Source organism: Aethina tumida, chromosome 3, assembly GCF_024364675.1.
Source record: "Aethina tumida isolate Nest 87 chromosome 3, icAetTumi1.1, whole genome shotgun sequence".
Classification (NCBI taxonomy): domain Eukaryota; kingdom Metazoa; phylum Arthropoda; class Insecta; order Coleoptera; family Nitidulidae; genus Aethina; species Aethina tumida.
The window spans coordinates 26,200,089-26,227,999 of NC_065437.1; the positions used below are offsets into that span (position 1 = coordinate 26,200,089).

Consider the following 27,911-nt stretch of genomic DNA (forward strand, 5'->3'; position numbering starts at 1 on the left):
GCGAGGTTGAAGCCACCTCCAACGAATTGTTGCTTACATTAATGTTTATATTTTTGATTCGAGAAACTTGGTTCCATATACTATTTTCTTTAATTTATGCCAGAGATTATTAAAACTAATTTCAGATCAGTGGTATTCTAATTTTTGTTGAAAGTTACCCATTTAAAAAGACGAGGTTTAAATAAAATCTAGTAATTTTTGTATGATAAATATTAGTAAACCCATAATACGTCTAAGTTTCAATAAAATTACAAACTAATTCATAAATTATTTTTATTGATAATATATATTATATACAAATTAACCTTTTAAAAGAAAAACAAAGTACGGCTTGGGCCCTCTATTTTATTTTATCGCCGATGTCACCCCAAAGCCCCTTTAAACATGAAATGATATGCACTTTTGTACGAGCAACAACATGCTGATGGCATAAGGAACGTGTCCGGAACAGGTTCACCTTGTTTCGTCAAAGACAACATCCGCCGACGCATGTACTTCTGTTTGCATCTTGTCACGTAAAGGTTGGGCATTTTCTTGATAATGTCGCAGGGCAAGTCCTCCGATTTGCAGATCTCCACTCGTATACCCTGCACAAATCCGTCGTCCTCTTGATTTATGATGAACCTCCATTCGTTGTTGACATTTTTACCAACTTTCGGGAAGATGGTACTGACCTTCGACTTACAAAGGAACGTTTCCTTTTCGTCTCTTCTAGATATAAATTCGCCCTCTTCCTCTTCGCCGAAGAGAGCTTTGTAAACCGGATTCTCCCGCATCACGTACTTCACGTGACTGGTTGGGTACTTGTCGAAGGATTCGCAGTATGTACGTCCGTTGGAGCATTTTGTCAGGTCTTCGATTCTCGGAGCGATTATTTCGTCTTCTTCCGGGAATGTGATGGCATCGTGTGAGCTTTTGTTCATGCCAAGACTGAACATATTCATGTGGGTAATGAACGTGGCAAATATCAACAATTTGAGAATTCCTCTCATTTTAATGTCTAAAATTTTCAATGCTACAACAATTTGGTTTTTCCCATCTTTATATATTGACAATCGGAGGTAAAGTAATGAAATGTAATAATGTGATTAAATTAGATGGATCTAGGTAATCTCGGTATTCCTTGGATTTATATAAATTAGGTAGAATACCCATAAAATTTGATGTACCTTTAATGATGATGTAAATTGCATAATAGTTGGTCACAATAAAAGGATCAGAAAATATTCAAATGTGAATTTCATAAGCAGGCCAACACAAAATCGCAAAAATAAAAAATTCCCTAAAATAATAAGTCAATGTCCGGTATTAAAAAATATAATCGAAACTCATCCATTAAACTTAAGTGATACAGATTTGAGCAAGCATTCCTACCTGGAATCATAACAAATATTGATGTTTCTTATACGGGTTAAAAAATAAAAGTATAAAATTAATTTAAAGAAGAAGGTGGCCAAATAAGTATAAACATAAATTGTTTGAAATCTAAATCCTTCTACCTTTATTTTCATCTTTTGGTAAAGTTAAATTATTTTTAACACACATGTAAAATAACGCATGCATTTGTAATGTTACATACGATAAAAAATTACAATAAAATTATATACTTTCCAGAAGATACGTTTAACACATTTAAAGAATTAAAAGAATTAAATTTGTAGCACACTTTTTGTGACTGCATTAAAATATTATACACAACCGTATCTTATAAATTTAGGCATTCAGAAACTGGTCGAATATATGATTCAGAGATACTGAAAATATGAAGCAGAAAGGATAGGGGGTAAAGGGAACAAATGAAAAACGGTATAAATCATCGACGTTATATTCATTGAAGCTCAACTAACAATTAACATGTTGATGTTTATGTATAAATAAAAATAGTTTATATTAAAGTTCCTAATTTAAATGTTACACAAATTTAATTCTGACACGTTTTTATATCAGTTTTGTGAGGAAGGATCCACATTCAAATTATTGGTACTTAAATGAATTTCTATAAATTTAGAAATTAATATAAATAAAAATAATTTGGATGTAGCTCCTTTTGTAAATAGAAGACCTCAAGACCTTGATTTGCCCAACAACAACGTTTACGAGTGATACAAAAATTGAATTGAAGTTTTTGGACAATTTACTAGGCTTGAGGTATCTAAATTTGAACACAAATCTATTACATAATGTGAATTTTTCTTACACTCTGGTATAAATAGAGGAAGCTGTTATGGCATATAATCGTCCGATTTTTCATCCAGTTGTACTGTTGATCATCCAAATTTTATATGATGTGACATGGTGTGGGGATATCAGATAAAATTACCAACTGAAAGTGTAAAAATAAAAAATAAATAAATATTAATTATTTCCAAATAAAATAAAATTATACTAACCGAAATTTGTTTAATTCTATAATTTACTTCTTCTATTTTTGCCACAGTGGACGAAAGCAGACATTCTAATAGATTCTCCCTCTAATTGAGATACCTCAAGTCTATTAAATTTCCCAAAAAATTAAATTCAGTCTTGGCCTCAGTCGTCAACAAGGCGATTTTGTTGTTCGACAATTCAATTTCTTGAAGTTTTGTAGTTACTAAGAGGGCACGTTCACATTTTTCAATCTCAATTTGAATCTGTACTTAAATGAATTTCTATAAGTATAGAAATTGATTTAAGAAAACTCCTTTTTTATGTCTATTTTTGACATGGTATTGTACTCACCGAAATGTTTTCTAATCCTATTGAATGACATATCAATATCTTCTATTTTGTGTATGGTATTCGGAATGATATCACTTTCCAACATATTCCTACTCAAATTAAGGTACTTTAAGCCAATTAAATTGTTAAATTTGAATTCAATCGTTGCTATTTTATTGTCAGACAAATCAAGCTCCTCAAGTTTCAAATTTAACAAGGCACCATCTATATTCTCAATTTGGTTCTTCCATAAGTTCAATTTCATTAAACTGTCAAGTTTATAAAATAACTTTGCGTTTATACAGTTAGATAATTGTGTCCCAAATTTAATTCCTTCAGTGATTCAAGAGGCTCGAAAATATCGATTGGTAACACTTGTATGTTGTTGTGATCCAGCCTTAATTTTTTCATCTTGCTTAATGAATCGAAGAACTTGTTAGGAATTGTCGACAGCTGGTTGTTGTCCAGTTTCACATCTTGTAAGTTTGTTGAGCCTTTGAACAAATTTGCCGGCAGCTTCTGTATGTTACAATTATTTAGGGATATTTCCGTTAAATTTTTCATATTTGCAAAAGCATTGATTAACCAATCTATATTTGGTGGTATCCAGTTAATTTTAGTTGGTTTCCAATTTTATTTTTAGATAAATTCACCTCGGTCACGCCTTCATATCCATCGCAAGGTTGAAGCCACCTCCAACGAATTGTTGCTTACATTAATGTTTATATTTTTGATTCGAGAAACTTGGTTCCATATGCTATTTTTTTTAATTTATACCAGATATTACATTGTTTATTAAAACTAATTTCAGATCAGTGGTATTCTAATTTTTGAAATTAGTTGATGAAAGTTACCCATAATACGTCTAAGTTTCAATAAAATTACAAACTAATTCATAAATTATTTTTATTGAGAATATATATTATATACAAATTAACCTTTTAAAAGAAAAACAGAGTACGGCTTGGGTCCTCTATTCTATTTTATCGCCGATGTCACCCCAAAGCCCCTTTAAACATGAAATGATATGCACTTTTGTACGAGCAACAACATGCTGATGGCATAAGGAACGTGTCCGGAACAGGTTCACCTTGTTTCGTCAAAGACAACATCCGCCGACGCACGTACTTCTGTTTGCATTTTGTCACGTAAAGGGTGAGCATTTCATTGATAATGTCGCAGGGCGAGTCCTCCGATATGCAGGTCTCCACTCGTATACCCTGCACAAATCCGTCGTCCTTTTGATTTATGATGAACCTCCATTCGTTGTTGACATTTTTACCAACTTTCGGGAAGATGGTTTTGACACTCGACTTACAAAGGAACGTTTCATTTTCGTCTCTTCTAGATATAAATTCGCTCTCTTCCTCTTCGCCGAAGAGAGCTTTGTAAACCGGATTCTCCCGCATCACGTACTTCACGTGACTGGTTGGGTACTTGTCGAAGGATTCGCAGTATGTACGTCCGTTGGAGCATTTTGTCAGGTCTTCGATTCTCGGAGCGATTATTTCGTCTTCTTCTGGGAATGTGATGGCATCGTGTGAGCTTTTGTTCATGCCAAGACTGAACATATTCATGTGGGTAATGAACGTGGCAAATATCAACAATTTGAGAATTCCTCTCATTTTAATGCCTAAAATTTTCAATGCTACAACAATTTCGTAGGGGATTTGGTTTTTCCCATCTTTATATATTGACAATCGGAGGTAAAATAATGAAATGTAATAATGTGATTAAATTAGATGGATTTAGGTAATCTCGGTATACCTTGGATTTATATAAATTAGGTAGAATACCCATAAAATTTGATGTACCTTTAATGATGATGTAAATTGCATAATAGTTGGTCACAATAAAAGGATCAGAAAATATTCAAATGTGAAATTCACAAGTAGGCCAACTCAAAATCACAAAAATAAAAAATTCTCTAAAATAATAAGTCAATATCCGGTATTAAAAAATATAATCGAAACCCATCCATTAAACTTAAGTGATATAGATTTGAGCAAACATTCATACCTGGAACCATTTGTTTTCTAATAACAACTCCAAATTTACTTCACTTTCACTTATTTGTTATTTTAGGTTAGATTTGTTATTCCAGTAACAACTTTCACTTTCAAACATAATTTCTTATTCAGGATTTGTTCCTCCTATTTCTGATAATAAATTATCAAGTAAGTATAAACATAAATTGTCTGAAATCTAAATCCTTCTACCTTTATTTTCATCTTGTGTTAAAGTTAAATTATTTTTAACACACATGTAAAATAACGCATGCATTTGTAATGTTGCATACCATTTCAGGAGCATAATGCAGTTACTCGATCCTTCTGGCAACATCTAATTTGCTTTCAAATCTTATACTGAACGAACGCCCTTATGGGGATTATTATGGCGATAATATGGTGTATTCACATCAGGTTCGTGTTCTTGGACTTAATAAGTAACCAGAATCATCCACAATACAAGTACATAAAATTTAAATTTTAATATTTTATTCAATATGCACATAACATACCTAATAAATAATATACTTAATAAATAATTAACTTTCCAATCCAGCTTGATGGATTTTTCTGAGTATATTTTCAATATCACAATTATTGCATTCAAAAGAATCATGTGAACTGCCAGGTTACTTGGCAATTGCATTGGGCACACACCGCCCGACTGTTTAGGCAGGATTATGGCCTTTGTCGGTATGGGCATAATGGGTGTATGGTTTTAATTGGTTGCTGTTGTTAATTCGGGGTGTCTATTGTTGTAAAAAGGTTATTATGATGATGTTGTGGCACGTGCCAACTATTAATAATTAGTGTTTATTTGTTATTGCTGACTTTGCTGACTTTTTTCTCTTCTTACTACCAGTGAGTCCATATAATGTTCTTGCAGCAATAGATTGTGGTCAGTGTTAAGACCAGGGTAGACATTGTTCTTAATAAGGCTCAAGTACTTAAGGTGTCGTGTTGAATAGATTTCAGGGTAATTTGATGACAAGTATAAATGGGATTCTGGACAACGCTGCAATACTTCAAAGATCGTTCGTGTCCGCAACCAGATAAATTAAGTCTTACTTGTTCACTTATATCCATAATCGGGAGATCCATTTTATCCAAAGGAGTTCATGAGAAACATTTGATTATCACGATTCTGGTTTATTTATATACATCGATAATGACATCGGGTTTTGTTCACTGATATTCTAAGTAATAACCACCACAACAGTGGCAATTTGTTTACAACATTTAATTTCAGAATATGATCAACAACAGCACAGCAATATTATAGTCTGTCAATACATGATACCTGGAGGAAATGAATTATTAGACAATACGTTTTCTGTTTTCATTCTTCTGAACAATGTCGTTAATTTGCCATTGAATCTTTGATAGCATTTTTTTAATATTATAATAATTTCAGTTTAATGTGTTATTTCCAATTTGTGTCGAAATAATTGATAATAAATTTATGTAAACCTGTCTGATAATTTACAATCAAATAATACATTGCTTCTATATCTTATTTATATACCTATTTTTTATAATAATATAATTATAAATTGAAAAATTGTGTCTCCTATTCTGAATAGCTTTTTTTAAAACAATTGAAATTAATGTGGTGTTAACATTTTTATTTTCTTCAAAACCATCCAAAGATTTTTTGAAAACAACTCAACTCATTCTAAATTATCTTTTAAACAAAGAATGAGAAACCATCGAGTGGTTTTATAACGGTTTAAGAGGTTCTTTCCAAAAAATTCCACATATCAAATATAGAGCTAAGTATTATTTTCAATTATCATGACACTGAAGTTACCAAATAAAAATTACATATAATGCACTAAATCGTAGAAATATGCAATACCTGTGATTAATAATACGCAGTTCCTGTTGGTCGTTGTAGCCACAAAAAATGTATTACCTTGTTAATTGTTTAAATTACGAGCATATCATTCAAATTTTCTAGAATTTTGTCATGCCATGGAATAATGATAATATTATTATTATTAACTACGATAAAAAATTACAATAAAATTATATTTTTTCCAGAAGATACGTTTAACACATTTAAAGAATTAAAAGAATTAAATTTGTAGCACACTTTTGTGACTGCATTAAAATATTATACACAACCGTATCTTATAAATTTAGGCATTCAGAAACTGGTCGAATATATGATTCAGAGATACTGAAAATATGAAGCAGAAAGGATAGGGGGTAAAGGGAACAAATGAAAAACGGTATAAATCATCGACGTTATATTCATTGAAGCTCAACTAACAATTAACATGTTGATGTTTATGTATAAATAAAAATAGTTTATATTAAAGTTCCTAATTTAAATGTTACACAAATTTAATTCTGACACGTTTTTATATCAGTTTTGTGAGGAAGGATCCACATTCAAATTATTGGTACTTAAATGAATTTCTATAAATTTAGAAATTAATATAAATAAAAATAATTTGGATGTAGCTCCTTTTGTAAATAGAAGACCTCAAGACCTTGATTTGCCCAACAACAACGTTTACGAGTGATACAAAAATTGAATTGAAGTTTTTGGACAATTTACTAGGCTTGAGGTATCTAAATTTGAACACAAATCTATTAAATAATGTGAATTTTTCTTACACTATGGTATAAATAGAGGAAGCTGTTATGGCATATAATCATCCGATTTTTCATCCAGTTGTACTGTTGATCATACAAATTTTATATGATGTGACATGGTGTGGGGATATTAGATAAAATTACCAACTGAAAGTGTAAAAATAAAAAATAAATAAATATTAATTATTTCCAAATAAAATGAAATTATACTAACCGAAATTTGTTTAATTCTATAATTTACTTCTTCTATTTTTGCCACAGTGGACGAAAGCAGACATTCTAATAGATTCTCCCTCTAATTGAGATACCTCAAGTCTATTAAATTTCCCAAAAAATTAAATTCAGTCTTGGCCTCAGTCGTCAACGTAGCGAATTTGTTGTTTGATAAATCAATTTCTTGAAGTTTTGTATTTACTAAGAGGGCACGTTCAAATTTTTCAATCTCAATTTGAATCTGTACTTAAATGAATTTCTATAAATATAGAAATTGATTTAAGAAAACTTCATTTTTATATGTATTTTTGACATGGTAAATTTGATTCCATAAATGGACATTCAAAGGAGGGACATATAGATATTTGCCTACAATTTCTGCTGGAAGAGTCCATGGTAAATGTAGAGAAGGTAGGATTCAATAAACTATCGCAACTGTGTGTACAGCTTCGAAAATCTGCTGTTCACAAGTGGTGAGTTGGTGATATTACATAAAGTTACAAGCTGAAAATATAAAAAAAATAAATATTAAATAATTCCTAATAAAATAACATAATACTCACAAAATTTTGTTTATTTCTATTATACGATATGGCTTCTAATTTTATTATACCATGTCATCCGTTAAGGTAGCCATTTTGATATTTGACAAGTCACGTTCCTAAAATTTAATATTTATTAAGAGGTTATCGTCAATATTTTCAATTTAATTCCTAAACTAGTTCAGGTTTACTAAAATACTTTATTTGTGAAATAATTATGTACTTATTACTGTTACAAATATGTGATGTATCCCGAAATAATATATTACTTACTTTACTTTAGTGCGGTTCATTCTCGACTGCCACGTGTGGAATTTCGGTTCTTAGATCCAAGTGTGGATATACGGTATGTATCTTACGTTTTTTTAGCTGTCACAAAAAGTGTACTTCAAATTTAATTCTTATAATGCAGGTTCAAATTGTAGTCTTAACATTAGATTGTACTCTAAAGGTATAATTGATAAATTTTGTGCTTATCTAAATGTATCTTTCGTGATTTCCGATAAATTGTTTTTGAACAAATTAAGGATATAAAAATGTTCATCTACTGGAAAATATCTATAATATGTATCTAATTCATGATTAACAATATATGTGATATTATTAAATAAACAAATCAGTATTAGATATAGCAGTATTTATTTAAAGAAATATCTTCCAGTCATATTACACTCATGTGTAAATATATTAAATTTTTAGCAAAAAATAAATTAATATTCATAATATTGAACTATTACTAAAATGTTCAGTTCTAAAATATTTTCTTCAGTTTGCATTAGACAGTAAATGATTGTGGTCCAGAGGCTGTTTCTGAAATTAAATTACATATTATATTAATCATTTAAATTAAAATTAAATAATGGTAAGTTATTAAAATTGACTCGTATCTTACCTGTCCAATTCAGGTTTCTAATTTAAATTTATGGTTAGATAAATTAAATTTCGTCACATTTTCATTTCCATCTTGTAAGGAAGGATCATCTGGACAATTAATAATATCCAAATGTCTGGTTAGGTCCACTAAACGAATGTCTGACGTGCATTTTAATTTTTCATAATTTTGAATATAGAATACTAGATTTGCAATTCTAATGCCAGGATAGTCCTGTATAAAATTGTAATTGTAACAGTCACAATCAATTGGATTGTTATCTAAGAAAAGTGATATTTCTTGTTTGTTATAATTTGAATGGGCATAAATTGTACTATCGATCCTCGAAATTTCATTATTCGATAGGTCCACTCTGAGACTAGGCGTGAGAATATTGGATAAAGTTATCAACTGAAAATGTAAACAAAAAATTAATTATTAATTAATTTCAAATAAAATAATTTTATACTCACCGAAATTTGTTTAATTTTGTTATACGCCATATCCACCTCTTCTATTTTTACCATAGAATAAGGGATATTCACACTTTCCAATAAATTCCTACTTAAATTGAGATACTTCAAGCCTAGCAAATTGTCCAAAACATTCAGTTCTATGTCGGCATCAGTCTTTAACGTAGCCATTTTGTTATTGGACAAATCAAGGACTCGAAGTTTCCTATTTATCAAGAGGGTACCTTCAATTTTTTCAATTTGATTTCCTTGCAAGTTCAGCTTCTCTAAATTTTTTTGTTGGTAAAATAACTTTGTACTTATTACTGTTAAAAAATTGTATTCCAAACTTAATTCTTCTAGTGCTTCAAGGGACTTGAATGTGTCTTCTTGTAAATAAATAATTTTATTGTAATCCAATCTTAACTTTTTCAAATTAATTAATGAATCGAAGAAGTTGTCAGGAATTATCGATAGCTGGTTATTGTTTAGCATTAAGTCTTCCAAATTTGTAGTGCCTTCAAATAAATGTGCTGGTAATTTCTGAATATTACAATTATTCAGTGATATTGTTGTTAAATTTGTCATATTTGCGAAAGCATAATCGTGGAGTCTTAACATTGGATTGTACTCTAAACGTAGTATAGATAAATTCTTGGCATGTTTGAAGGTGTCTTTTGTGATGTCCGACAGATTGTTTCTAAACAAACTAAGGATATATAAATTGTTCATGTTCTGAAATGCCTCTCCATCTACAGATTGTATCTGATTCATGCTTAATTCTAAAACTTCTATATTCACAGCACTTTTAAAATCATTAATCCCTATTGTCTTAATAGTGTTATCAAATAAATAAACACGTTTTAGTTGTAGAAAGTTACTGTATTCATTTAAAGGAATTTTTTCCAACTCTACTGCACTCATATCTAAATATGTAAGATCTTTAACAAAGGACAAATTGATATTCATCTTATTTGAAATATTACTAAAACGTAGAGTAAATTCCTTTAAGTTTGGCACTGCCTCTAAAATGTTATCTTCAGTTTGCAAGTGTCTAACGCTCTGTATCTTTAAGTGCTCAACAAATTCCATTTCGTAAAGTAAATCCTTAGAAAAAATGACCATGTCTGTGATGTTGAAAGTACTTTCATCGAGGGTCAGTTCAGTTATTTTTGTCACATTCATCCTTCGTAATAAAGAAAGATAGTTCGTGTTTGGAAGTCCGCAACCAGATAAATGAAGTCTTACTTGTTCACCAACATCCATCACCGGGAGGTCCATTTCATTCAAAGGTGTTGTTGAGGAACAGTCGACTTGCACGATTCTGGTTTGTTTATACACGTGGATAATGACATCGGGTTTTGTGCACTGATATTCTAAGTAATCACCATCGTAACAGTGGCAGTTTGTTTGTTTCACACATTTAATTTCGGAATAGGATGAAACAGCCAACAAGAGCAATATTAACGTCTGTCTATACATGATAACTGAAAAAAATAAAATGAATTATTGAGCTAAGTTACCTGTTATAATTCTTCTATATATTGTTGTTAGTTTGCCCTTGAATCTTTGATAACAATTTATAATATTATAATAATTTAAGTTTAATGTGTTCCTGAGAAAAAACTGGAAGTTGGTAGATAGACAGTACGTATTTCCGTTTTTTATGTCGAAATAATTTGATAATAAATTTATTTATCATCTACCTGTTTCACAATTTACAATAAAATAGAGGGATTATTATACTTTTAGTAGTATAAAATATAGTAGTTAGTAATATAATTATAAATTGAAATTTATAGTAATTAATATAAATATTAATTAATTTAATCATAGAAATAATAATCACTGAATTTATTTGTATATACATAAGTCAAAAAGGATTATATTACCTAGTTAACAATTTAAAACGTAACCAAATATAAAAAGATACGACTTTTACGTTTTAACACACACACATTCGGTTTTGATCACGTTATGCCTACTAACTGGTATAATATAACTGAATTCCTTCGAATATATATGATCTGCAGGGCTCGATAATATCTTCGGGTGTAGAAATTTCCGAAGTAGCGATGTCGCTATCTCCCTTGTTAAAATACTTTACAAATTCATTTTAAAGTTGATTTTTTTATCTTTTAAACTTAGTGTCTGAACAATCAAATTCCATCGAGCAGTTTACAAGAGAATTAGGTATTCCTTCCAAAAAATTCCACTATTGAATATAGCCCCAAATATTCTGTTCGAATTATCAAGTGACTAAAATTATCAAATAAAAATTACATGAATTCCATTAAATTCTGGAAATATACAATAGCTGTATAATAATCTTCAGTTCCTGGAGGTCATTGCAGCGATAAAAAAATTAATAGTGTCCATTATTTGTGGCTAGCTAGTGTTTATAATGTAATGTCCAAATACATGTGTATTAGGGTGGTCGTTAGCACGGGTGTTTTCCAATTAATTTCCTCCCTGGAGTTTGATTTTCTAAAAATTTGAGCTCTTAATATTAACTCTAAGATAATTCGCATTCCAACTAAAGTTTCTTATGGAAATAACATGGGAAAAATTTCTTTCGTTCTACAGAATTTTATTACTCAGGGACAAATAAATTTAATATAATGAATTTAATGCTCTAGAAAAAAGGTCTCTAATAATTTTTAGCTAAGTCGATTGGTTCAAAAGTTATTCGAACTCAAATTTTATTTTTGTTTACTATTATCAAATAAATATAAATAATATAAAATATTTTTGTTAGTTATTTTATTTAGTTGTGATCAATGTGTAAGTAACGTTGATTAAAAAAACGGGAAGTTCCTCAAAATTTAAGAATATAAAATGAAAGTACAGGTGAAATATGATGCCATATGAATATTTAACTTTAATCAATTTTCACATTTTACAGTAAAAATTGATTTTTGCTTAGAAAACCATTGTAATCTTCTATTAGCTCATCTCTGTCATTAAGCTCTTTATATCTCATTATTTCAAATTTGTTTATCTCAAAATAACAAAATTTTAAACGAAAGTTTGTTCCGTGTTAGTATGTTATTAAGAGCTCAGATTTTATTATCAATTTTGAACCACTATGGTCAACAAAGTACAAAGAAATTCGAAAACACCCCCACATATACAGTGGTGAAAAAAGAATGAAATATTTTTCAACACTTGATTTTTATCGTGTAGGATTTTTCATATTTTCATATCTGTTATAATGGTGTTAAACAAGTTCGCTAGTTGGTGTTTACCGTTGGTAATACTGGTATTGCTGCTTATTGTTTTATGTTTAGGTCTTTTTATCGGATATGTTTTTTGACTTAGAAAAAAGTTTGGGATATTATTTTATTTGCGGTCAGTCAATCAATTTTTAGCAGAGAACTGATTCGAAGATTTTGTGTAAATTCCAGACCCAAAGTGGTGCCCACGAAAAACTACTCCCAAGATAGACAAAATTATAAAAAGACTCTCCCTCAAAGATCTTCGCAAAACATCAAGACAAATCACAGAGGAAATTTCGACACAATTTAATCTAGATGTTAGTAGCAGAATACTGAGAAATCGCCTTACTGATGGCCACGTTGTTGTTAAAAAACTACTGCTATCAAAGAAAAACAGAGCGTCCCGTCTGGCATTTGCAAAATCCCACATGACATGAAAAATGGAACACTGTACTTTAGAGTGACGAAAGTCACTTGTTTGAGTTGGATGGTAGAGACGGCCAGTCGGCAACGATGCCAAATTAAATACCGAATTCCTACGGTTAAACATCGTGGCGGAAGCATTATGGTTTGGGAAAGAAATTTTTTCCATGTTATTTTCGTAAGAAATTTTGTTTGGAATGGGGACAATGCGGAGAAGCAAAGACCACCCTAATATAAATACAACATCGTTAACACTTTATGAATTTTTTTAAAGATGGTTGAAGAAGAATTTGAATATTCTTCTCATGAAAGAATTGTAGATGGGTGAAATAATAAAATAATATATACTTTAAAACACATATAATCACTTATTATTTGCACATTAAATAAAATTATACTGTTAAACTATTTACAAAATATTTTCAATAAAATTTAAGTAATTTGTCAGATAGGTAATATTTTAGTATTGTGCACAACGTTACACAATTTTTTATGTGGCATGGCATATGACAACTTTTGCCAGAACCAGGGATCTCCCCATTTCACATAAGTATTGGTGCGAAGATAGGCTTTAATTTCACTGGGTAAATTTGATTCTTCTACATCGCCATATATAATTATGATGACTCGTGATGTGCCTTCAGACAATGCTATTGAATGGGCTGTGCGGAATTCTATTTTAGCCCAACAACTTTCGATGAAGTTTTCCGACAGGACCACTATGGTTCTTCTGGAGTTGGCAATTGTGGTTGTAATTTGCTCTCCAATGTGTGCACCAACCACAAAATCTCTATAATGGACACATAACTTGTAGGCATTACTGTCCGATTCTAAAAAGGGGACCAGAGTTTTTAAAACAAATTCGTCATCTTTGTGTGAGAAGCTGAGGAACGCATCGTACTGTTTGTTTTTATCCAGTTCTTCTTGAGTAACCCACCAAAGGCACAGATTTTTGTGGTACAACCAAACTTTTATTTCCTCCTGCCATTTATAATACATTGCCAATCCAAATGCAATGAAGAGAATTATGACCACGATTGGAGCTGCAGTCGATACAATTAAGGTTGTGTAGTTGCAAAGTTCAGAATTTTGTATGATTTTTACATTACTGTCTTCACAATAAACGTGTCTTTCCCCAACCTAAAACAAAACATTAATAAGACCATTTGTCTTCAATAGTATTATATTTTATCTACCTGCTTAATGTTATGGATTAAAAACTGTTGAAGTTTTAAAGCAGAACAGTCACACGTCCAACGATTCCCATCAAGTGACAAATATTTTATGGAACCATTTAGTTTGTCCACAACTGTGTCATTCATCGCAGTCAAACGGTTGTGGCTTAAGTATAATTTCTGAAATTAAATAACATAGTTTATTATAGCAATACATTTAGCAAACAATAATTGATTAACCAACCTGTATGTGAGGAGGTATCCAGTTAATGTTTCCAATTTTATTTTTAGATAAATTCATCTCGGTCACACCTTCATATCCATCCTGCGAAGTTGGAGCCTCCTCCAAAGAATTGTTACTCAAATTAATCTCTATATTTTTAATGCGATAAACTTGGTTCCATATACTACAATTCAAAGGGGCGACAAATGTAGGTACTTGGGTGAGATTCCTGTTGGAACAGTCCATTCCAAACGTATTGTTATGTGGTTTCCAAAAACAGTCGCAACTGTCTGTACATGTGTACTCCTGAGCCAATAAGTTACTCATTGGACACTTAATAGTGTCCAAATGTTTGGTTAGATCCGCTACACGAATACCTGATGTGCACGTTAATTGTTCGTGATTTTTAATATAGAAAATCTTGTTTGCATTTCTAACATCCGGATAGTTCTTTATAAAATTGTAATTGTAACAATCACAATCAATTGGGTTGTTGTCCAAGAAAAGTGTTATTTCTTGCTTATCGTCATCTGAATGGGAATAAATTATGCTATCAATCTTGGAAATTTCATTATTTAATAGGTTTACAGTAAATCTATTGGCGTTGACATTGGATAAAGCCATCAACTGAAAATGGTAAATAAAATTATTAATTAGATAAATCCAAACATAAATAATATTGTACTCACCGAAATGTTTTTAATCCTATTGAATGACATATCAATATCTTCTATTTTGTGTATGGTATTCGGAATGACTTCACTTTCCAACATATTCCTACTCAAATTGAGGTACTTCAAGTCAATTAAATTGTTAAATTTGAATTCAATCGTTGCTATTTTATTGTCAGACAAATCAAGCTCTTCAAGTTTCATATTTGACAAGGGACCTTCTATATTCTCAATTTGGTTGTTCCATAAGTTCAATTTCATTAAATTGTCAAGTTTATAAAATAACTTTGAGTTTATTGCAGTTAGATAATTGTGTCCCAAATTTAATTCCTCCAGTGATTCAAGAGGCTCGAAAATATCTATTGGTAACACTTGTATGTTGTTGTGATCCAGCCTTAATTTTTTCATCTTGCTTAATGAATCGAAGAACTTGTTAGGAATTGTCGACAGCTGGTTGTTATCCAGTTTCACATCTTGTAAGTTTGTTGAGCCTTTGAACAAATTTGCCGGTAGCTTCTGTATGTTACAATTATTTAGGGATATTTTCGTTAAATTTGTCATATGTGCAAAAGCATAATCGTGGAGTCTTAACATTGGATTGAATTCCAAACGTATGATATATAAATTCTTCGCATGTTTGAACGAATCTTTGGTGATATCCGAAATGTTGTTTTTAAACAAACTAAGAACGTATAAGCTGTTCAAGTTTTGAAAAGTATTCCCATGTATGGTTTCTATTTTATTACTGCTCAGCTCCAGTAGTTGTATGTTAACAGCACCCTTAAATGCATTTGTTCCTAACGTTTTAATGTTGTTGTTAAATAACAACACCCACTTTAGTTGTGGTAAGTTGTTGTATTCATTTAGGGGAATTTCTTGCAACCCGATGGAACTCATTTGTAAATATGTAAGATTTTGTACTGAGGAGAAGTTTAAATTCAACGTATTTGTTATATTACTAAAATGTACAGTAAACTCCCTCAACTTGGGCACAGCTTCTAAGATATTCTCTTCAATTTGCAAAAATTTAACGTTCTGTATTTTCAAAGCCTCAATAACCTCCGTTCCGTGAAACATATCTTCAGAGAAAATCGTCACATGTTGATTGTCGAAGATGCCATCAAACGAAAGTTCAGATATGTTTTTTACATTCATCTTTCGTAGAATTGAAAGATAATTCGTCCTTGGGGGTCCGCATTTGAAAAAGTCAAGACTTACTCGTTCACTAACGTCAATTTGAGGAAGGTCCGACTGATCCAAAGGCGATGGTGAGAAACAGTCCACTTGTACTATTTTAGTTTGTTTGTCCACCTGGATGGTGTTTTGGGATTTTTCGCAATAGTACTCTAAATAATCATCATCATCGAAACAGCCGCATTCTGTTTGTCTCACACATTTTATCTTAGAGTAAGAAGGCACTGCCATTAATAGCAATATTAATGTGAGTACATACATGTCTGAAACAAAAAACATGGTTTATTGAAAAGTGACTGAAGTTCTATAATTGTAAAATATTATAGATTTTAATAGATTCTCATGCCATAGATAGCAAGTTTTAGGTTCAAGTCACGTCTAGTGTACTAGACTTAGCTAGTTAAGAAAAAAAGCAATAAATAATAATGAAAAGTTAGCAAAAATTGAAAGAATTGTATTACCTGGTACAATGTAAACAATTGTAAAAAATTGGACCACACACTTATACACAATCCAATACTGATGGCACCTTATAACTACAGACTGGAACGAACTGAATGAATTTAATATATTTGATGTACTATATAAAGGGTAAACTGACAAGTTTGCAAACTACATAATCCTCATGTTTAGTGGGGACCCTTTAATCTTGGGAAAATAAAATACCAGGACATTGTGGAAATACACAATACCTGTGGTTAATAATCTGTTGTTCCATGAGGTTTTGAATACATAATTTATTTCTTCGAAAGGGTCCTAAGAATTTTAAATCATTAACACCCCTTTATTTAATATATTTGGGCACTAGAATAATTAACGGAATTAATTATAACGTTGCCAACGTTTCTGTAAATTTTTATAGATGATAGTTAATATTTACAGTGTGGTTTACTGGCGTGTTTAAGAACATTGAGTGCAAAAATTTAAGAGTTGTTAATACGACTTTATATAAAACAATACCTAGTGTTTATTAATCTCTAACTAGCCAATGTCACAGTTTTATATTAATTAATACATTTTTTTAATTTAATTTCAAAATGACGATGAAAATGACATTGTAAAATCCATAACATTTACAACTTCCATCTTAAAATTTCTAGGTACAAAATGAGGTACTAAATATACTTTAATTCAAAAATATTGGAATTTTGTATTATTTAGGGAATTCCTAATTACTATTTTCGTAATTATACTTTGGATTAATGTTTGAAATTAATACAAATTTCCAAAATATATTGCTATTCCACAAACGATGAAACGAATTATAACAAACCTATTATTAAATTTACCCATTCAGTTTTGATGTCAGTTGTAAATGTAGCAATTTTTTTGTTTGACAAATTAGTTCTTGAACATTCGTATTTACTAAAAGAATACATCCATATTTTCATTTAAATGAATTTCTATAAATATAGATATTAAAACAAGTAAGCTTCTTTCTTATTTCCATTTTTGAAATTGTAGACATTTGACTAAAATACGAAAATATGAAGAAGGATCTACATCAAAATTATTAATAGGTACATGAATTTCTATAAGTATAGTAATAAATGTAAGAATATTAATAAATAAGTAGTAGAATATTAATAATATTATAAAGAAGAATAATTTGGATGGTTTAATGGGACATGAAGATTTGTTATCAAGGATTTTTACGAAAAATGATAAACATTCATTTTTGAGAATATTTTCGTGATGAGATCTTACCTACCTAATAATTTGTGTTGCTAATTCTGAAGTTATTATTCATACCATTTGACATAAAAGTTAATTTTAAATATAAAAATATTTATTTAAAAAAACTATATACAAAATATTTACAACAAAACAATATATACCAGTTCAAGTATTATTTTGAATAATTGATTAAATAAAAATATTCAATTACAGATCATCCATTTCCACCTTCATAATTTAGGTATCGGAAATCTCTTCAAAAACGTCATATTCGAATCATATGATTCAGTATAATATAGTGCTTAAAATAATTACAACAAAATATATTTTAGACTATTAACGGCGTATCAGAATTCGTAGGAGACGTTGGTTCAACCTTGTCCTCTATAAAGGCAATTGGAAAGCTGGATAATATTTTGCTGTTATCATTTAAAATAGGTGGTGTTGACTGTGCCACTTTTGGATTCTTCAATTCAAATTTATTATCCAAGTTGAGCATAACGTTAGCATGTTTTTGATTAAATTTCACAGTTTTCTTGTGTGGCATGGCATAGGTCAACTTTTGCCAGAACCAGGGATCTCCCCATTTCACATATGTATTGGTACGAAGGTACGCTTTAATTTCACCCGGCAATTTTGATTCGTCCAAGTCACCATATACGATTATAATGACGCGTGATCTTCCTTCTGATATTCCCGTTAAATGGGCCGTGCGAAATTCCATTTTAGCCCAACAACTTTCGAGAAAGTTTTCCGACAGGACCACTATGGTCCTTCTGGAGTTGGCTATTGTGGACGTAATTTGTTCCCCAATGTGTGCACCAACCACAAAATCTCTATAATGGACACATAACTTGTAGGCATTAGTGTCTGATTCTAAGAACGGAAGTAGACTCTTCAAAACGAATTCGTCATCCTTGTGTGAGAAGCTGAGGAAGGCGTCGTAAAGTTTGTTTTTATCCAGTTCTTCTTCGGTAACCCACCACAGACACAGGTTTTTGCTGTACAACCAAACTTTAATTTCCTCCTGCCATTTATAATACATTGCTGCTCCACAGGCAATGAAGAGAATAATGACGACAATGGGAGCTGTAGCCAACACGATTGTGGTTGTGTAATCGCAGAGTTCAGAATTTTGTATGATTTTTACACTGGTGTCTTTACAGTAAATGTTTGTATCTCCAATCTAAAACAAAATTTACGTACAATAATTTGTCTCAAGGTTCGTTTTGTTTAATACGCACCTGTTTATTGTTATGTATTAAAAAGTCTTGTAGTTTTAATGTAGAACAGTCACACGTCCAAGGATTACCATCAAGAGTCAAATATTTCATTGTACCATTCAGCTGGTCCAAAACATTATCATTGATTGTTGATAAATGGTTATGGTCCAAATATAATTTCTAAAATTAAGTAATAAGTTGTATTAATCATTTAAATTAATATTCATTAATAGTATGTTACCTGTATATGTGGGGGTGCCCAATTAAATTTTCCGAGTTTATTATTAGATAAATTCAACTCAGTTACATCTTCATATCCATTTTGCGAAGAAGGAGGCACATCCAATAAATTATTACTTAAATTAATCTCTATATTTTTAGTACGATAAATTCGATTCCATATACTGCAATTCAAGGGAGCGACAAATGTGGGAATTTGTGTAAGATTTCTATTAGAACAGTCCATTGCAAATGTGGAATTAAATGGTTTCCAGAAACAGCCGCAACCCTTTGTACATTTATATTCCTGTGGAAGTAACTCGTTCATTGGACAATTAATAATGTCCAAATGTCTGGCTATGTCCACTAGAGGAATTCCTGATGTACACATTAATTGTTCGTAATTTTCAATATAGAAAATCTTGTTTACATTTCTAACATCCGGGTAGTTCTTTATAAAATCGTAATTGTAACAATCACAATCAATTGGGTTGTTATCTAAGGAAAGTGTTATTTCTTGTCTGTCTTCATCTGAAGTGGTATAAATTGTGCTGTCGATCCTCGAAATTTCATTATTTGCTAGGTCCACAGCAAATGTTTGCTTGTTGATATTGGATAAAGTCAGCAACTGAAAATATAAATATAATATAGTGATTTTATTGCTTAATCAACAATATTAAATATTAACTAATTTCAAATAAAAATAAAGCTTTACTCACCGAAATATTTTTAATTCTATTGAACGACAAATCTACTCTTTCAATTTTAACCATGGTAGTCGGAATAGCCTCACTTTCCAGAAGGTTTCTGCTCAAATTGAGGTACTGCAAGTCTTTCAAATTATTCAGTAAGTTTAATTCAATCACGGAGTCGGTCACCAACGTGGATATTTTGTTATTGGACAAATCAAGGTCTTGAAGTTTTGTGTTTGTTAACAAGGGGCCTTCGATCTTCTCAATTTGATTAAATCGTAAATTCAGTTTCAATAAGTTACTCTGTTTGTTAAATAACTTGGCACTTATCACAGTCAGGGAATTGTGTCCCAAATATAGTTCTTCCAGAGCCTCAAGGTTATTGAACATATCTTCTGGTAAATATTTAATTTTATTGTGATCCAAGCTCAACGTTTTAATCTTTGTTAACTCATCGAAGAAGTTGTCAGGAATTATCGATAGTTGATTGTCGTTTAGCGATACGTGTTCCAAATTTGTTGAACCGTCGAACAAATTTGGCGGTAGTTCCTGTAGATTGCAATTATTTAAAAATATTTTTGTTAAGTTGGTCATATTTGCGAAAGCATAATCGTGGAGTTTTAGCATTGGATTGTACTCTAAACGCAGATTCGACAAATGTTTTGTATATTTAAAAGTATCCTCGGTGATTTCCGACAAATTATTACTGAACAAACTAAGAATATATAAATTGTTCATGTTCTGAAAAATGTTCCCATCTATAAACTGTATTTGATTCTTGCTTAATTCCAACAATTCTAAATTAACAGCCCCTCTAAAAGCATTTGTTTCTAATGTCTTAATGTTGTTATTGTATAAATAAATCCGCTTCAATCGTGGTAAATAATCGTCTTCCTTCAAAGGAATTTCTTGCAGTTCCACTGCACTCATCTCCAAATATGTAAGATTTTTAACAAAAGAGAAATTGATGTTCATCCTATTTGAAATGTGACTAAAATGTAAAGTAAATTCCTTCAAGTTGGGCACAGCTTCTAAGACATCATCTTCAATTTGCAACTGTCTAACGCTCCGAATCTTCAAGGACTCAATGTACTCCATCCCATGGAGTGTATCTTTAGAAAAATTCAATGTATTTTGACTGTTGAAAGTACTCTCGTCAATTGTCAGTTCAGATATTTTTGTCACATTCATCTTTCGTAAAATGGATATATAATTCGTCTCTGGGAGTCCGCATCCGGAGAAGTCAAGTCTTTGTTGATCACCAACATCAATCACCGGGAGATCCGACTCTTTCATAGGCGACGACGACGAACAGTCCACTTGCACGATTTTTTTTTGTTTATACACGTGGATTATGGCTTGGAGATTTGGGCATTGGTATTCTAAGTAGTCACCATCTAAACAATCACACTCAGGTTGTTTAACACATTTTATCTCACAGTAGGATGACGCTGCTAACAATAGCAGTATTAATGTGTGTATAAACATGGTATCTGAAACAAAATAGGAATATAAATTAATGTATTTTAATATATAATGGTTTTTATAAATAAAATTTATAATTTTCACTCATTTTTATAAATGTTATTTTTTTAGCAAGGTGGGGCGAATGATGAAATAAAAAATCATCATTATCATCATTTATTCTTGTAAAAATTACAAATATAATGAACTTTTTTGTCTACTAACTAATAATAATCAGTTTAGTTTTTTATTTTATGTGCAGTATTTAACGTATAATTTCATTTGATCATGGTTATAGTAATGTCATTAAATGTGTTCACTCATTAAACATTTTTATATATTTTATTAATATAAAATATTATTAACCTTTATTATTCCGTATTTTGAATGCCGTAAAAAATAGGTTTTAAACATTTAAAGTAACAAATTATTTTATAAGATTTATGTAGAAAAAACTATTTGAATGATCTTTGGCCGAAGCATTTCATAAAAAATAGTGATTTGCGATTAATTTATAATTATAGTTGAATACCATTTATTATTATATGATTTTCTCATTGTTCTGTGACCATTCAGTTTTTTTATTATGGCTTGTTCTCGGAAATGTATTTGCACATGATGATTTTAGTAATAATTGATATATTTAACACATTTGCTGAATGTGTGGTAAAAATGTTTCCATATGATTATATATTTTCGACCTTGAAGTTGTAATTGTAAATATTAACATCAAATGTCTGGTTAACAACATTAGTGGGTATCGAAAACTGCAGTAAATCTTAATTTTTTAACGAATAAAAGTTGTTGGAAATTTCTATCATAAAGTATATTTTAGTAGTTTACTAATTTTCTTACAGTGACACCTTTTATATTGAAAATAAATTATTATTAATATAATATAAATATTCAACAAGATGGGTATTTCCCGTTTTTGTTTTGCTTTCATTGCATAATATATAATTTACTATCTTGCCAACAAGTCAAAAACAAACATATTTAATGAACCATTCAAACAAGACTGAACAGTTAGGATGCTGTGAATTACTAAGATAATCCTGGGAATTTCAAAAGATCTGCCTGATTCAACTTTCCAGTTTGCTAATAAAGATTAAGACCGGTTTTCAAAAAAAAAAAAAAAAAAATAATAATTAATAACAGAATCGTAAAACCTGACACTGGATTCTCAGAAGTAACTAATTTGCACGAGAGCATATCTTTGCAAAATATTCTTTCATTCCCGTCACATTGATACATTAAAATTAATTGATAATAGTATTAATTACAAAAATAGACTTTAGCGACGCACATTGTGATTGTAGCATTGTAAACCACTAGATAAACTTTTAAATGTATAATATTACATTACTTTGTTGAGGAATATAATATAGATAAATAAATGTTATTAAAGTTATACTTGTATATAGTGTATAATATTTATATTGTTTGATATCAATATAATTATTTTTGTTTATGAATGAATGGATAGTAAAAATAATAATATCCTTTGTAGGAAATTAAACGCTCTACAAAAAGGTCTCTTGTGGTTAATCAATTACTATAACCATTTAGAAGATTCTCCAGACAAAAAATTCAATTATAAATTTTGTGAAGAAAATTCTACCAAATTACACTTAAATTTTTATCACTATTTTCAAAATTCTTGACTTGAATGAATAAATGTAAAAAATTTCATAAAAAACAATTAAAATCAGTATGCATTGGAATTCGACTGCAAATATCTTCTAAATGATTAGAGTAATCGATTAATCATACCTTTTTGTAGAGCCTTTAATTTTCTACAAAAAATATTTTGGACATTTATTTACGTATGAGTTATAAAATTTAGAAGTAAAGAAAGGCATTTTTATTAAATTCTTCAAACTATGACCTCCTATATCCGATATTTGCAACAAAAAATGTAAATAGAAATTTTCTGTACGATTAAGGAATGGTGAAATATGGATTTTGCCATGGCTAATCTTTGGTGAGCATCTTCCAAAGGAACCCATTTTTACAGTGTCGGAAATTAAAAAAAAAATATTTTTTGGCCCACCCTATTAAATATATTAATTATTTATGTATTTTCGAATAGAAATTTGTATTTTAAGATCATGATCCCCCTTTTCATTTCTTCAATATATGAAAGAAAACTGTTGTTTAATATATGCCTGTACATTCATCAGTCTTACAGGGCCAAATAATTTCCATAGCATAAATGTACTGCCACCATATTCCTTCATTGAGGGTATAACAGGAGCGTAGAATGTTTAATTTTTTAATAATTATATTTAGACTCGTTAATTAAAACTACACGCTCCCACTGTCCTGTTGTCCTCTCAATGTGATCCTAAGCAAATTAAAATTAATTTTTCCCTTTTAGTAGAAACCCCCATCCATTGAACATCCCTTAACTAAAATCAGCAAGTTGCGTTTTCTCCAGGTTGGTTTTAATTACTATTGAACATTTAATCAATTTTTTTTTTTCAAGTATTTCGAATTCAGACAATTTTTTTCGTCCCTATTAGTTTTCATTATTCCTTTTGCAATGTCATTGTTATTAATTTACGACTATTTTAATTGCTTTACCGCATTGCAATTTGGGAAAATTTTAATGTTTGACATTTGCGGTTTACAATTTTTAAGAGAAACCATAATTAAATCTATTGATCATGTTCACATTAAAGTAATAGGCACATTGTATTAGAACGATTCATCTAAAAATCCTCCGTAAAGATGCTTAAATATGCACGTATTTATATAGTATAAATCTAATGATAATTTAATTATCTGAAATCAAATAGGATCTGTCGATTTGGGTTTTCCCACTCTGAGTTTCAAATGAATTGAGAAATTCATACACGTTTCTGTGAACCGCTTGTTTATCTTTAAGCAATTTGCATTTTTATATTTCAATACTAATACCATGTTGATTTTATAATATAATTTCTATTTTATTATATACTCTGTGACAAAAAAAATTGAAACACAAACAGTGAATGTAATTTGTGTAATAAAGTATAATAATAATAAACAAATACAAAATGTATATGTATAAATGTGTTATAAGTATATCAATAAAATTGTTTTAGATAAAATATGGAATATACAGAGTGACGCATTGAAAGATTTTATTACATTTTTGTAATTATAACTTGACTTGAAATACGTTTTTAATTTTATGAAATACTATGTATCAATAACGTATATTTCCCTGTGTACTGTTACCACTGTGCCAAAGATGGCATTTGTTTTATATTCTTTAAGATTACATTACATTTTTGGTAAAGTTCTGCTAATATTCATTTCGTATAAAGGGAATATTTATAATATTCGAAAGTTTATAGAACTTAATTGATCCATTGAAAATAACAAAATTGATATTGATGTTATAAGAAAATTAGACATAAATAACAAACCATTTGTATAAAATGTGACACTGTTAATAATGGCTTTATATAGACCGGTCCTTGGTTTACGTATAAGCCAAAAGTAAACTTTCCAACATAAAAATTGTTGACTTAAGAAACATTTGCTACAAAAAATGTAAATTTTCTGTACGATTAAGTAATGGCGAGATATGGATTTTGCCATAAGGGACTGAAGAAAAAACTAGAAAACTATGTCGAGAGCCTTCCTGTTAAAATGAAGAGCTCATCTTTGGAGAGAAGTAATTGCATACATGAGTATCCGTTGAAAATAACAAAATTGATATTCATGTTATGAATTATGAATTTGGAAATACTAATAATGGCTCCATATAGGATGATCCTTAGTTTACGTATAAGCCAAAAATAAACGTTGCAACTTGTTATGTTAAAAACATTTTTGTTAGACCATCAATCTGTCATAATTTTTGGAAATAAATTAATAATTCAAAAACTGCTGGGTTTAAGTATAAAACATGGTATAACCATTTTATTTGTAACTACATGTAGAATTTAAAATTTCATACAGGGTGTTGCAAAAGAACAAAGTTGATATCACTTCGTTCGTAACCGAAAATAAAATTAGAAACGTAGTTCAATTTATAATTGCCAAAATTTAATTTAAAATAAATAACTTTTTGAGTTCTCCATTAACTTTTAATGAATAAGTTAGGTGAATCACCCCGTATAATATGATTTTAACGATGGCAAATGTCAAATTTAATTTGTGTGTTGATTCAAAAATATTTCAATTTTTAGAACTGTTAATAATAATTCAATATCGAAATATATAATACAATGCAAACAGTTACTTGGGGACAATCCTCAAGATCTTGCTGGATATCTTGGCATTTCTTATAAATGTCACCAGACAGCTTTTGTAAAATCGCCTCGATTTCGTAGTGTGGCACCTACCGAAGCCAGAATTCTTCGAGTGGATTTTCAATTACAATTAAGAAAAAATAAACGTTTGAGCTTACTTGAAAAAATTACTCCAATGATTCTACATACGAGACTAGACGATATGTCACATTAGGTACTTCTTTCTATGGGGCAATCGATACTGAAAACATCAACATATTGTTCAGAAGATATCTGTCCAAAATGTGTAAACGAGATGATAAATCAGATTGAATGCGTCATTTGTCACTTTGACCGATATTATTTTCAAAACATGGTTGTAATTAGCTGGTCTTTCCAATAAAGAGAAAATACGTTAACCTTGCATTTAATATTTAAAGCATGCATTTAAGATGAGCAAACTGTATGGTAGACTTTTAATTATAAAATTTGTTCTAGCGTCCCTAATATTAATGTCGATTAAGGTTGGCTTCCTGGTACCATGTGTGTGCTGAGGAGGAATATCATTTATTGGTATTCCCGTAATTACTATTTAGTTAAATAATGAATCATCTAAGATAGCTGGGGATTCAATTCACTAGTCGATCGCCGATTCCAGGACCACATTGATGGTATTCTTTGGACTTTAAAATTTACTTTATGTTGTTACTTGTGAACATAGTCGCTCATTTTTTTAATTTTCTAATCTAGAAATACTCAATGCAAACAAGATCATCCATCTGTCTTGACATAAAAATATTTTTTTCTAAAAATGTCATTCACAAGGAGTTGATATTTACCTATGAAAAATAACCGCACCAATGCGTATATAAGAACGAATTGGCATTTCATCTTAAAGTAAATATCCTTATCTTATTTTAAGAAAACAAAGTGATACCTTGTTTACTAAATAATTTAAATACAATTTGTTATCATAAAAAGTGTTGTTTGCATTTACAATAATTAATAAAAATGTTCACTTGACAATTACTTTACTTATTGCTGTTTTTATTGGATGTGACCACACTACATTATCATTAAAATAATTTCCAGGAATACAGCGGTTAATAGTAGATGACGTCTTAAAATTTGTGAAAACCATTGTACCCACAAGTACTTTAAAATGTTTAAAATCTTTAAACAAAAGTAACACCAAAACCATACTTATATAATATTACTTAATACTACTTTTGGTGCATATGGGGATATACCTCTGCGTAACGTAAACACTCCCACTAACTTTCTACAAATTTCCAGGAACTTAAAACTAGCATGTCTTCTAAAACAATTTTTTTCACTTCACCACTATCACTACATATCAAAAATAAATAAACTTTCGCAAATTAAAATTGAACGAACACTTCACAATATTGTAAATTTTCTCAAAACATGGATGATGGCATGCTCGTTATCACAATGCGATGTTTGGATCCCGTTTGACTTTCACTCCCACCACCTCAATCGTATTGGACTTAGTAGTCTTACAGATCCGTATTGCATATAAAAACAATGAGAGTCAAGGACAACTTTTTGTAACTTTTATCATCAAGTGTTTGGATAAATTACTTTTTCCGAATTTGTTTAGAAATAGGAAATACCGATTTTTACGGCTAACGTTAGCAGTGACACGTAATATTTGAAATTTTTGGAATAAGATAAGTAAAGTTATCTGAGTTAACTGAGTTAATTGAGTATATATATATATATATATATATATATATATATATATATATATATATATATGTGTTTGTTATGTGGAAAAGAGATATACCCATTTTAAAGACAAATATCCTTTTATATATAAAATAATTATTCGTTGAATGGATATATGAATTTGGTCATTAAATATTTGTTCCCAGAAAAGAGCCACTCATCTCTTTGTCTACCCTTGTTATTAAAGAAAAGACATCAGTATTTACAGAAAAATTTGTACTGTAAAGTAATTAATTCAAAATTAATAAATTGGTCTACATATTCTAACTATAAAGTTGGAAAATCAACAGTAGTAGGTCTACTTCAAGGAAATTAGGCAAAGCATTGAACAAAGTCCTATAGAAAATCATATGCGAGTTTTTGCAC

At 30.0% G+C, this 27,911-nt stretch overlaps 4 protein-coding genes and 2 long non-coding RNA genes across 6 annotated transcripts; all 6 read right to left on the minus strand.

The window, feature by feature from the left end:
* Positions 1-362: 362 nt before the first annotated feature.
* On the minus strand, positions 363-992 carry LOC109604928 (protein spaetzle-like). The gene has a single exon (XM_020021480.2). It carries the CDS (start codon positions 990-992, stop codon positions 363-365), a length of 630 nt encoding a protein of 209 aa, XP_019877039.2.
* A 1,038-nt stretch (positions 993-2,030) lies between these two features.
* On the minus strand, positions 2,031-2,564 carry LOC126264948 (uncharacterized). The gene is made up of 2 exons (XR_007547522.1): positions 2,391-2,564; positions 2,031-2,323 (listed from the first exon to the last, which is right to left on the minus strand). It is a non-coding gene; the product is annotated as an uncharacterized LOC126264948 (long non-coding RNA).
* Positions 2,565-2,994: 430 nt separating this feature from the next.
* LOC109604929 (protein toll-like) lies at positions 2,995-10,870 on the minus strand. Its single transcript, XM_020021482.2, has 4 exons — positions 9,410-10,870; positions 8,972-9,347; positions 3,731-4,345; positions 2,995-3,287 (listed from the first exon to the last, which is right to left on the minus strand). Exons 1-4 carry the CDS (start codon positions 10,868-10,870, stop codon positions 2,995-2,997), a joined length of 2,745 nt encoding a protein of 914 aa, XP_019877041.2.
* LOC109604937 (uncharacterized) lies at positions 6,944-8,448 on the minus strand. The gene is made up of 4 exons (XR_002191910.2): positions 8,339-8,448; positions 8,087-8,184; positions 7,525-8,027; positions 6,944-7,457 (listed from the first exon to the last, which is right to left on the minus strand). It is a non-coding gene; the product is annotated as an uncharacterized LOC109604937 (long non-coding RNA).
* A 2,502-nt stretch (positions 10,871-13,372) lies between the features above and the next one.
* On the minus strand, positions 13,373-16,840 carry LOC109604935 (protein toll-like). The gene is made up of 5 exons (XM_020021487.2): positions 16,754-16,840; positions 15,117-16,555; positions 14,449-15,054; positions 14,226-14,384; positions 13,373-14,169 (listed from the first exon to the last, which is right to left on the minus strand). Exons 2-5 carry the CDS (start codon positions 16,551-16,553, stop codon positions 13,474-13,476), a joined length of 2,898 nt encoding a protein of 965 aa, XP_019877046.2. The 5' UTR covers positions 16,554-16,555; positions 16,754-16,840; the 3' UTR covers positions 13,373-13,473.
* A 1,219-nt stretch (positions 16,841-18,059) lies between these two features.
* Positions 18,060-27,254, minus strand: LOC109604938 (protein toll). Its single transcript, XM_020021488.2, has 5 exons — positions 27,044-27,254; positions 20,131-21,596; positions 19,434-20,039; positions 19,214-19,372; positions 18,060-19,155 (listed from the first exon to the last, which is right to left on the minus strand). The coding sequence occupies exons 2-5, from the start codon at positions 21,589-21,591 to the stop codon at positions 18,298-18,300; spliced, it is 3,084 nt and encodes a 1,027-aa protein (XP_019877047.1). The 5' UTR covers positions 21,592-21,596; positions 27,044-27,254; the 3' UTR covers positions 18,060-18,297.
* Positions 27,255-27,911: the final 657 nt, after the last annotated feature.

What these genes read in the sequence shown, in the direction of transcription:
- LOC109604928 (XM_020021480.2), bottom strand. Translation starts at nt 992, where the DNA reads ATGAGAGGAATTCTCAAATTGTTGATATTTGCCACGTTCATTACCCAC.
- LOC109604929 (XM_020021482.2), bottom strand. Translation starts at nt 10,870, where the DNA reads ATGTATAGACAGACGTTAATATTGCTCTTGTTGGCTGTTTCATCCTAT. An exon ending in ACAAAATTAAACAAATTTCG is followed by an intron (nt 9,348 to 9,409) that starts GTGAGTATAAAA and finishes TTACATTTTCAG; the next exon opens with TTGATAACTTTATCCAATAT. An exon ending in ATGTTGTTGCTCGTACAAAA is followed by an intron (nt 3,288 to 3,730) that starts GTGCATATCATT and finishes CACCAAATATAG; the next exon opens with ATTGGTTAATCAATGCTTTT.
- LOC109604935 (XM_020021487.2), bottom strand. Translation starts at nt 16,553, where the DNA reads ATGTATGTACTCACATTAATATTGCTATTAATGGCAGTGCCTTCTTAC. An exon ending in GGATACCTCCTCACATACAG is followed by an intron (nt 14,385 to 14,448) that starts GTTGGTTAATCA and finishes ATTTAATTTCAG; the next exon opens with AAATTATACTTAAGCCACAA. An exon ending in TAATCCATAACATTAAGCAG is followed by an intron (nt 14,170 to 14,225) that starts GTAGATAAAATA and finishes GTTTTGTTTTAG; the next exon opens with GTTGGGGAAAGACACGTTTA.
- LOC109604938 (XM_020021488.2), bottom strand. Translation starts at nt 21,591, where the DNA reads ATGTTTATACACACATTAATACTGCTATTGTTAGCAGCGTCATCCTAC. An exon ending in GGGCACCCCCACATATACAG is followed by an intron (nt 19,373 to 19,433) that starts GTAACATACTAT and finishes ACTTAATTTTAG; the next exon opens with AAATTATATTTGGACCATAA. An exon ending in TAATACATAACAATAAACAG is followed by an intron (nt 19,156 to 19,213) that starts GTGCGTATTAAA and finishes ATTTTGTTTTAG; the next exon opens with ATTGGAGATACAAACATTTA.